Source organism: Carassius auratus, chromosome 16 (genome assembly GCF_003368295.1).
Source record: "Carassius auratus strain Wakin chromosome 16, ASM336829v1, whole genome shotgun sequence".
Taxonomy (NCBI): Eukaryota; Metazoa; Chordata; class Actinopteri; order Cypriniformes; family Cyprinidae; genus Carassius; species Carassius auratus.
Genome location: NC_039258.1, coordinates 8563869 through 8576146, shown reverse-complemented (window position 1 = coordinate 8576146; position 12278 = coordinate 8563869). Strand labels below are relative to the sequence as shown.

Sequence of the window (12278 nt, the reverse complement as noted above, 5' to 3'; positions counted from 1 at the left end):
ACAACTGGCCCATGACACGTATAATCAAGCAGACATTTTCATTGAGGCAGACATTCAGCTGTTACACTATTCATTGATTTGGCAATGGCAAGCTGGTGTGTTGTTTAGAAACAGTTTAGAAAAAAATTCTGATATTCTCTTGCAAACAACCAGTGACATGGCTCAGAGAAACCTGCAAATGGCTATTTAAGTTAATAACTGGTTACTTGCCAATGAGGCCATGCCTGCCTAATCAAATCCACAGTGGGAGTGGGAATCCTACATCTGTGTTGATGGGGGACTAGAGATCATCTTACTATGCCTAGTGTTAGAACTTCCTTAAGGTTTCAGTGGCTTGAAAGTTACAGGGCCTTATGAAAAAGAAAGTGAGCTTGGGCCTGAGGAAAAAGGTCTGCTTTAGAGTTCCATGCAAGACCAAGGCTAAAAATAAGTCATAAGCATGTGCAGGGATGTGGGGCAGCAAGAAAAAGAATTTGCCATGGCGCGCTCTGCTCCCTCAACAGCCAAAGGCAGTTTCAAAACTTCCCTGTCTTTGTGACGATGGCCCACTCAGAATAGCGAAGAAATGCCTCTGAAAACTGAAGAGCTTTGTTTTGTTTTTTTCTGCATTCTTTCCATTGACTGGAATTCTAGTATGGCGTTGGATTGTACGCATATAATAATAGAAAAATGAACATTATGGCATTATGACCTCGCTCTCATGTTGTTTCCAAACCTGCATGATTACTTCAGAGGAAAACAAAAGAAGGAATTCTAAAAATCGTGCTTCTTGTTGTTTTTCATGGAATTACAAAGAACAGATATGTTGAAGATTCAAAAACTATGCAAAAGCACCATTAAAGTATCTTAAAAGTAGTCCACGTCTTCCTCAAAAGCATGTTATTTAGAGCTGGATCATTCCAATTTAAGAAAGAATCGTTCACTGAAAAACTCAAAAGAATGATTCATTTAACATTTTCAGTGAATAACTTACATTCCAGTCTGTGTCTCTAACAGTGCTGTTGTATAACTTCCAAAGACATGGAATATTGCATAAGGATTAGTCTACAACTAATAATGGACTACTTCTGTGATAACTAAAAAGCCTTTTAATCTTAAAAGCCCCAGTACTCAGTGTAACTGTATGGAAAAGAAGAAAGTCACACAGGTTTGTAACTATATGAGAGTGAGTAAATAATCTGATATTTTTGGTTGGAGGGCAATAGTTTATTTAAAGTAGCGTTATTTAGACCATTCCTTTACTTCACTTCACTTCCCTTCCAATCCAAAGCAACTTTCTATGTGACAGACTTTAGATATCTGAATACAACAAAGACTATACAGTACTTTCACAAACACCCCACAGAGGTCCCACATTATACTAGACTTGAGAAGTAAGACTCTCAGAGGAATCTTTTAAAAAGAGCCCAGCCATGAATTATCTTAGAAGAAACCATCTCCTTTTATATAGTATAGCGCTTTTGGTGCACATCTTCACAGGCACAGATTTGCATCTAAGGCACCAATACAGTCTGTGTCTGCATAGAGCCGATAACAATATTAAATATACATAATTCTTAGATGTCAACAGTGAAGGGATCTGATCTAGATTTACTACGCCTACAATTAAATGCTCTAAAAAACAAACCTCATTTCCAAAAATAAACACTTTATAATAATGTTCAGTTGTAAGTGATTAGTTAATGACGAACTGATAATTTGAATAAACATTCATAAGTGCTTACAATAATATGCTAACAATCTGTGGATGATTTATTAATTCATTTACAAGTCATTTATAAGTAATTAGTTAAATATTAACTAATTTTTACAAAACATTACTATGTGTTCATACATGATAAATAAGTGATAGATTAATATTATTTATCTATGTTTTGTAGATTAAGTTAAAAATCATTTACAAGTGATTAGATGATGATGAACTAATCATTTACAAAACATGACTATTAGTTCACAAATGAATATTGAGTAATATGCTAATGATTTACAAATCTGTCATAATTTACAACCTGTAAACGGAAGGTTTGTAAAACATTTACAACTGATGAGTAGTTTACACTTTAGTTTAGGGGATGCAGAAAGTGTTGTAAATGCCTTGTATACACTTACAGATAATTTTTAACATGCAAGAAAAATCTACAAATTATATTTTACACATTTACAAGTGATGAGTAGTTTACACTTTAGATTAGGGGATGCAGAAAGCTTTGTAAATGATATATTCATGCATTTACACAACATGTTTTGAATACTTTGTAGTGTCTACCGCAATGTAAAGGCTCACTGGTGAGGGTGTAGACAGATGTCTTCTCTGACACGCATTGAGTAAAATTTCAATGGAGGGTAAAACCGGTTCACATTATAGCTAGATCCCACACACTCCAAACACAGAGTCTGTGCTGATGAGAGAAAGGGTTTAACACAACCCACTGAAATTCCCTGACTGTAAGTCATTTACACGTTTATTCACTTGACAGCTAATAATACATTATTTCAATGAATAGTAAGTGATTAATAATATATTAACTAGTTACTTAATACTTATTAACCATTTACTAAGGATCAGTTTTTTAGCTATTTTTTTAAGATAACTTTACAACAGATTTGTAAATTATTAGTATATCACTTATCATATAATTTGTGAATATATATATATATATATATATATATATATATATATATATATATATATATTACTGTTATTTAATTTATTGTGTCAAGCTAAATATTTCAGAATGCACTTTTTGTTATATTTTCTTTCTTTTCTTCTTTTTATTTTGTAGAAAATAAGCCTTTTCAAGATGTTATTTTTAAAAGACCTGCCAACTGAACATTATAATAAACAAAACACATGTTCTCTTGTGAAATGATCTTGTTTTAAGCATACTCACCGTTAAACAAAACAAAGACTGATGCAGGCTATTGTGCCAACATAATAGCTCTAAAATAACATGCAAGTTCAATATTCCAAACATAAGATATGCAAGTTCATGCATAATCCCCACAATAACAGCTACATCACAAGTTCTTAATGAGGTATTTAATGTATTCATCGCATGAAATATAGATGGGAAAACATCCATTAAAGTTTGATGCAAACCTGACCAGATTTTTTATCGTCGTGCTGAGTTTCCTTTCAGAATATCAATTAAGCCCACCACGAGCATGAAATTTGTTTCAAGATTAATGTGAGCACCTGCTGTGTCCACCAAAAGTGGAAATTAGCAATTGGAGTTACAGTATAACGAAAGTCTATTGTTCTGTGAAGATTGCCAAGGGACTGTTAATTAAACTGTCACCTGTGAACTGAAATGGGAATCTTGGCAACTTAGTTTTGTAAGACTATGTAATTCGGTTGCATTTCAGAATATCAGTGTGTCAATTTTCTTCTGAACCTGGATTCTTGATTCATAGGACAATTTTGTGACCAATCAAAAGCAACAACCTCAATTATGGATTTTCTTGACAAGCTGGATTCCTTCTTATCTTATAAATCCTTTATTAGAGACCCTAATACAAGAAGTAAACGTAGTGAAACAGTTTCCTGTCCTTCTGTTTGCTAGCACAATTTGTTTAATCGTTCTTTCCTGTTGAGGAAGTCGAGAGAGCTCCATTCTGTTCATCAATATGTTGGCGTGTGAGCCCACATCACAAATGTGTGTCTGTCTGTGCCCACTGAGCAGATGGGATGACAAAACTGCCCTAAAATGTCCACTGCGTCTCTTGGCTTCATGCTTGGAAGGCTAGTCATCACCCTCGTTACTTAGTCTCAAAAAAAGAGCCAGGTCGATTTAACTGGGAGGCTGTGCTCACAAGCGGCAAAGACTACAATACTGTCCTGTCCATACTGATCCCTGATGGCATCGATATAAAGGAGAGTGGTTCTTTCTTGTAGCCTTGGCAGAAATCTATGCCTCATGAACCTTTTCATCTTTCTCTGAGGAGCCTGACAGGCGGTAGCATGTATTGACAAGCACAGGTGACTCCATCAGTGGTGTTTGATGTGAAGGTCTTTCTCCTGACCGGACAGGGAGCCGAAAACTGATCTTTCTCTCTCTGTCTGCGTGCTGCGCCATGTCTGCTCCGAGACTGCCCTCCCCAGACAAATCTGCTTTGATATAGTCAACTCCCCTACCCCAAGCAACCAAAACAAACATGATGAAAGAGTGACCTGTTCTCCGTTAGTAACCCTGTCTCCAGAAGAGAAAGGGGGCCATATAAGGGGAAAATCTGTGTGTTTAAACACAAAATTTCACTGTAAACCAATACACATCCCAAAGCTGCTTTGCTCTTTAGGGATTCCACGGAAGCTTGCAACTTGTGTTGGGAATCTTAGCTCTTAGGGGAAAGAAGTGTATGTGTAGGATTATCTAGTGAACCATTATGAAGTGTTTCTCAGTGGTATTGCTCTGAGAGGTTTGAGCAATGATCACAGAGCTGGACTACTGACCTTGAAGAGGGGAACCACTTTGATATCAAAACCTGGACAGGCAGATTCCCTCAGTCACTACTTGAACGTTGAAACTGACAGTGTTTGGGATTGTTGAATTTACTGAAAAGTCTCAAGATGTCCTGTTCACACAGTGGTTTATAGTAAGAGTTTGAAGACTTTCTGTAAGAACACCCTATTGTAAAAACCAGCAAATGCTGGTTAGATATGTTTTGAAGCTTGGTAGCTTGAGGAGCCCTGCACTAGAATCTGACCTGTGAGAGAAAAATGTTTGGCCCGTGCTAATTTCAAATAACGTGGCAAGAAAATTCAAACGCAGCATCAGAAAGCGACACTAACTTACATCGTATCTACATCGGACATGAGCGGCACAGCGTGCCGAAAAAAACAAAACAAAAAACAAATGAACCCATTATAATCATCGATGCTCTCTACACTGTATGTGGCACTGCCCAGCACGACAAATGCCAGACAGAAAACTGCTGGCTCATTCTATTTACAATTTACTGACACAAAGATCAATTGATTTGTAATGCTTTGTCACAGCCAGTAATACGATGTGACAGCAAAAAGATGGCGAGTGTGAAGAAAAGAAAAGAGGACATGGAAAATAGATGATTAAAATGTGAATGGACTGAACAGTTTTAAGTGAATGACTGACTGATACCATCTTTGTTATGAAATAAATTTTTTGGTTTGCAGTGAGTTTATAATCTTTATCGTACAAGTTTGCTTAAATTTTTTTCAAGATCTGAGGTAAAATATATATTGTTGCTTTCACTAAGGCTATAAAGATCATACAAAACAAAGTCATATTAGACCATTTTAACATTGAATAAAACACATAATCATTACCTGAGATTTGATTGTTTGATTCAAATCAAACAATCAAATCAAATTGTCAAAATTCTTCTGTATCTAAATGCAAAAATTTTCATAATTGCTTGAATAAAACGGACTACTGGGGAAAAAAATCTAGTGACAAACGCAACAATAATATAAAAATATAATAATTGTTTTATATATATATATATATATATATATATATATATATATATATAGAGGACAGTGGCCCAAGGCTTGGTACTGCTGGCAGAATTTGGCCCTTGGCAAAGACTAATTGAGGAAACCTGTTCTAGTGTAAACAATAAGGTGATTAGCTTTTCTGATTCTAAGGCAGAGCTTCCTACAGCTGCTGCAATATTTGTATCAATAAAAGCAACCAACTCTAAAGCAGAACTACAGATGCCATATTTAGAGTTACAATTTCTCCAATTCATGTGGTCTATCGCCCCTTTTGATGTCTCAGATCCTAAAATCGAGACTGACGCACCATCCGCCTGAAGCAAACTGTTAGTTCCTGTGGGATCTGGAGCTAGAATGCTGATGACATCTTGGAAAAGCTGTGGCCCTCAGGCATGTACATTGTGAATAAGTAAATAGCAAATAAGCTAAAAAACCTAAACTTGTGCAGTCAGAATAACAACATACATTCAATCCACCGCAATTTTTATGTTTTAGTGTTTGTGGCCACTCTATCATACTTTAACTTGTTTACAAACTCTTTACATTCCATTTATGTTACAGGGGTAATATCATAATTTTAAGGGCCTCTTACACTGACCCTTCCATAGAATGAAATCCAAATGTAAACCCATTGACAAAAAGACAAAATATATATTTAAAAATCCCACTCATAATTACAATATTTATTTATTTATTTTATATGAAGAGTTTCATGCCTGGTAAGAAACAGTTAGTGTCTAAATATATGCTCAGTACATTGATTTCGACCCTGTATAGGTCAATTCACCTCACCTTGTCCATCAAAAAACATTTTCACACAAAACTGCATAGTACTTCAAAAAAAGAACAAGTTCTGTAGCATCAGCATTGAATAACTCACCTTTACGGGCGATGCGGACGCAGTTTATCCTTGTTTCCTGTGAGAAAAGAGAACAGAGATGCATGCTGTGGGAAATAGTCAAATGGCAGAAATAAGACAGTCAGACACCTGATGAGAAGTCAAATGGGATCACACTGACATTTGCTGATTCAACAACAGCATGAATGCCAGTAAAAGAGTAAAAATACATTTAAAAACAGCACCGTGTCTTACTCACCTACCCTACTTGTGTGTATGTGTGTGTGTGTGTGTACTTTCGAGTGTGGCAATAAGATATAAGCCTTTAATGTACAGAAAATAGCAGCGGAGGACAAAAGAGGCAGGGGGGATGACTTCCAGCCAGGAGAGAATTATAAAAAGGAATTAATTTGTTCGAAATCTCAGTTGATGACATACTGGTGTTATGAAAACGACCTTTGTCAAATAGCGCTAATGAGATCCGAGCCCATAATCCAATTCCGGCCTGCCACCTCGACAAGAAGATGCATTATCAAATTAAGATTTACAGATGCTAATTCAGGCATTATGGAACAATTATGCAAATCTCTCCATCCGGAAAAGGAGTGTGAGCCCTCTGCTCAAACTGCGGCTGAATTGCTTTTTTTTAATTGAAAATCCAATCCGAACTGCCTTGGCTCCTAAAGCCCGCCATAACCCTATATCATCTCAGAAAACATGCAAAACGGAAAGCGAGGGCGGTAGGAAGAGGAAGAAAGGTAGAGAGTGACTTGTGTTGATGTTTCAAGAGAGGGAAGAGGGACACACATGGATATTTTAGCCCCCTTAAAACATCCACATGCTTAAAAATGTCATGTAGGCCAATCCAGGCTTTACGACAAACTCATCTTTATCTGCTCCAGCAGCCATCATTGAGATGCAAGTGTGCCATGGCTCCCAATACACACTATCCCATGAGAGCATATCGCAGGGAAGGAGCAAACACTGCCTGTTTTCTCCAAACACAGAGCCGGTCCTAGATGTCACACCGTAAGAAGTCATAGCTCACCATGCATGTGAGAAAAGACTGACCCCGAATGACAGGCGAGAGACAGCCAGTGGGCTTTGATCAGACAGACGCAGACACAAAGCTTTAAGCTTCCCTGCTCTATTTAATCAAATTTGTGGGAACGGTCATGGCAGGCACTGCAAAAGAGATCTGTCAGCAAACTCAAGCTAAGTAAATGAATTATGAGCACTATAAATATAACAGGCCCAGGGAGGCATGGGAAAGGAACTTATTAGAAAGCTCCTACTTGTTTCAGAGCAGAGTAAAAGAGGCATGCAAGAAAAAGGGGGGGAATAAGAATTAATGTTATTTTCCCTAGGAAATGAAGCCTACCAAATCAATTGTGCTACTGTTATCTGAAAAAAAAACAAAAAAATAGATCTAGTCTAATTGTGAGTGATATTGTGGTTTACAAAATATAAACATCATGGAGGTACAAGTTTTAGTGCCTTTTTGCTGAAAAAAAAAGGAATTACAGCATAAATATTTAATGTGAAATACTTATTTAAAGTCATGACAAATACCATTGAAAGTAGAAACAACAAAAAAGTAAAAGATAATGAAAAGTTTTATGTAAAATAGATTTTGATGAAAGATGAATATTTATTGAATGATACATAAATATTTAAAAATACATTAGGTACACCTTGCTAGTACCGGGTTGGACCCCATTTTGCCTTCAGAACTGCCTTAATTCTTCGTGACATAGATTCAACAAGCCGTTGGAAACATTCCTCAGAGATTATGGTCCATACTGACATGATAGCATCACGCAGTTGTTGCAGATTTGTCGGCAGCACATCCATAATACGAATCTCCCGTTCCATCACATCCCAAAGCTTTTCGACATGGTGCATTATCCTGCTGGAAGTAGCCATCAAGATGGGTACACTGTAGTCATAAGGGGACATGGGCATGGTCAGCAACAATACTCAGGTAGGCTGAGGTGTTTAAATGATGCTCAATTGGTACTAAGGGGATCAAAGTGTGCCAAGAAAATATCCCTCTTGGGATATTTCACCACCAGCAGCAGCCTGAACCATTGAGACAATGCAGGATGGATCCATGCTTTCATGTTCTTTAAGCCAAATTCTGACTCTACCATCTGAATGTCGAAGCAGAAATCTAGACTCGTCAGACCAGGCAAAAAAAATTTCAATCTTCTATTGTCTAAATTTTGGTGAGCCAGTGTGAATCGTAGCCTCCGATCCTGTTCTTAGCTGACAGGAGTTCCCCCCCCGTGTGGTCTTCTGCTGCTGTAGCCCATCTGCTTCAGGGTTCAATGTGTTGTGAGTTCAGAGACTGTATTCTGTATACCTTGGTTTTAAAGGTTATTTGAGTTACCATTGAGTTGCCTTTCTATCATCTCTAACCAGTCTGCCAATTCTCCTTTGACCTCTGACATCAACAAGGCATTTTCAAGGCATGAACTGCTGCTCACTGGATATTTTCTCTTTTTCTGACCATTTTCTGTAAACCCTAGAGATGGTTGTGCCTGAAAATCCCAGTAGATCATCAGTTTTTGAAATAGCCTGTCTAGCACCAACAACTATTCCACATTTAAAGTCACTTAAATCCCCATTCTGATGCTCGATTTGAACTTCAGCAAGTTGTCTTCACCACATCTAGATGCCTAAAAAGCGTTATGGAGATGCTGATCTCCTTTTCCAGCAGGACTTTAGCACCTGCCCACAATGCCAAAACCACTTCCAATTGTTTGATGACCATGATATTACTGTGCTTGATTGGCCAGCTCACTCACCTGACCTGAACCTCACAGAAAATCTATGGGGTATTGTGAAGAGGAAGATAAGTAACATTTGACAAACAATACACAGGAGCTGAAGGCCGCTAACAAAGCAACCTGGGCTTCAATAATGACTCTGCAGTGCCACAGTTTGATCGTCTCCATGCCACACCAAACTGAAGCAGTAATTTGTGCAAAATGAGCCCCAACCACGTATTGTGTGCATAATTAAACCTGCTTTGGAGATTTTGAACATTTCTTTTTTGGAAATCGTTTTTGATTGATCTTTGAGAAAATATTTCAGCTTGTGTGCAATCAATCTAGAATATAAGAAAGTTTGCTTTTTTGAATTAATTTTCAAAAAATATTTTTTTTCCCCATAAAATTCAAATTTTTTGAGATGCACCTGTATGTGTATGTGTATGTATATATATATATATATATATATATATATATATATATATATACATACATATATATACACACACACACAGTGTATATGTACATACATATAGACATAATAAATTAGATGTGCGTTATAAAATGTACATTTCTTTTTGATTTATTAATTTTTTTAGGAGGGAATTTAAGCTTAACATATTTTACTAAGAAATATCCGTTCTTGCCTTCTATCTTGATAAAGATGCCAATTAGAGAGAGAAGTCAGTTTGAAAGTGTCTGGTCAGTCCTATAGGGTTCAGTGGCATAAGTAAAAGAAAAACAGCAAAGTTTTTCTGTATGTACAGTATGAGTGAAAGAGAGCGTCTGACAGCTACAATCTTTTTGTTTTGCCTCTAAGGACCGCTAAGGAAGCGGAGGACAAAAAAGTAAACAGAGTAGAGAAGAGAAAGGAAAAAAAAACAGCTCTTTGTAAACAGCTGAGAATCAAAGATTTTTTATATGTATTTATAACTGAAAGCAATTACACGAAGCCCTGACAGCATTCACAGCTCTCTAATGGCTAATTGTCAGAATAATGGCCAAAGATGCGGCACAGGACTTTCTTTCTTGTGCTGCTGCCAAAAGCTTTGAAAACCACTTACAGCCATAAAGCTGGCCAAGAGACAAAGCAAAGTATATTAGCATTGTTTATATGCAGTCAGAAGAAAAAAAAAACAGAACTGTTCAAATCGGTAACAGGGGGGTGCTAAATGCTAGCTAAGTCTCTTGAGCTACGTTCTCTTTAGCTTAGACTGTCAGTCTTTACAGCAGTTATTGCAGCATAAAATAGAGCTGAATAAAAATGAAAATTCAGATAAAGGTCGGTCAAGTAAATCAGCAGAGCCCAAAGGAGACTGAGCTGTGCGATCGGTTTCCAAGATGTACGGTTTCAAGTAGAGAGAAACCGAGGGGAAGGTGGAGTCACAATGGCTTGGCTGACAGGTGCATTTCAGTCAGTAATGCAAGAGAAGCCCTTAGGGGTTTGGCAGGGAGGGAGTATGTGTCTGTAGTATAGGTCAACAGAGGCATTTCACTCAAAGGCTGCCAAAAACCCAACTGTGTAAAAGCGTAGGTAAAGTCCGTCCAAGTTTTCTGCCTCTGAATTGCTGTTCAGAAGAGTGGAATGAGCCAAGCTGGCTCATCCTTTCCTCCAGGTGCTGAGCCAATGAGATAACCTTCTTCGAAATGTCACCCACATCTTTTTGAGCATGAGGTTTGCTAGCTGGTGTCAAATTTAAATGGACCATTAAAAAAATCTTTTCATTGCCACAAGCCTGGACACTTAGAGGTTTAATAGTGCATAATTGAGTACGGCAGGTTACTAATAACCATGAAACCATAAGGCAAAAGTCAGAAGTTTCCTGTCATACTCAAGATGAAGGTTGGTTTGCATGAAGTAAAAAAAATTCTATACTCATCACTGGTGCAGCAGTGCTGGGGAAGACTAACTCAAAGAATGAAGGGACTAACTTAAGGATGGTTTTTAAAAGCATGACGGCAGATATTTATCTGATTCGCATCAGTGAACTGGTTTGTCTAGATGCGGATCTTTCAGATTCAACAATATTTTCTCTGATTCAAACTACAATTATTCATAGATTCACATACACTTCTATAGTGAAATTAACTATAATGCGGTTAATCGTTATGTTTCCACACTACACTATATGCTATTTTTATTAGCTGTATTTAGTGGAAACATACTTTTAAAAAATATATATCATTGTTTTTGTTTATATCATTGGATGTTTATACATTTAAAAGTTTCAGTGTACTACTAGTTATCTACTTTTTTCTTGACAAGCTATAGTTTTAAAGTATTTTTATCAACACTGTTCTGCATGCAGGAGTACAGAGCCATGCGGAAGTATTTATACCCATTCATTTTTTTCCACATTGTGTCGAGTTGTAACCATTATTCTAAAATGCTTTACTTTTTTTCACATCAGTCAACACTCCTTAATATGAAAGCCCGTTTCCAAACTTTTATTCCCAGAATTGCATATAAACTTTTTAAAAAAAAAAATTCTAAATTGCAAGTTTATAAGATGTAAAGTCACAATTCAGAGAAATGAAGTCACAATTGACTTGAAATACAAGCTCACAATTCTGACTTTATAACATGCAATTGCAAGTTTAATAGATATAATCACCCAAATCTGAGTGAATTATTTTTCCCCTTAGAATCAGACTTTATACTGTAACTCGCACTTGCAAGTTTATATTTCACAATTCTGCGGTTTTATATCAATGATACAAATTTATAAATATATAAATGAATAAAAATGTCAGAATTATTTATTTCTTGCAATTCTGCTTTCATTTCTAATAACTGCTTTTTTAGATATCTCAATTCTGACTTTATTGCGATTTTACACTTCACGAATCGGAGAGAAAAAAATTCAGAATTGCGTTTTTTTTTTTTCAGTTATGGAGAAGGGCTTCCATACCATACCCTATAATAACTAAGCAAAAAAGTAATTTAAAGCAGTTTAGCATAAGGATGCAACATGACAAAATGCGAAAAAAAAATAATACTTTGGCAAGGCACTGTATACAGTGAACCTGCACAACCTAGCATCCTCATCTCTCAGTGGGTCATGGGCCTTTACAGACTGCTGGTAGGCACAATAAAACTATATTTTTGACCAATGGCAAATTACCAGTCTGATTTAATCAGATGCTTTATCAATCCAGGTCTATATTTTGCATCTGACAAACGCTTTTT

At 36.6% G+C, this 12278-nt stretch overlaps 1 protein-coding gene across 15 annotated transcripts in view; it reads right to left on the bottom strand.

Annotated features, from left to right (window-relative positions):
• ptprub (protein tyrosine phosphatase receptor type Ub) overlaps nt 1–12278 on the bottom strand; it is a 206412-nt gene that overhangs the window by 41725 nt on the left and 152409 nt on the right. For all 15 annotated transcript variants that reach the window (XM_026283812.1, XM_026283813.1, XM_026283811.1 and 12 more), the window contains exon 13: nt 6357–6393. In XM_026283812.1, the coding sequence (XP_026139597.1) occupies nt 6357–6393 (37 nt within the window). The remainder of the gene's footprint in view (nt 1–6356; nt 6394–12278) is intronic.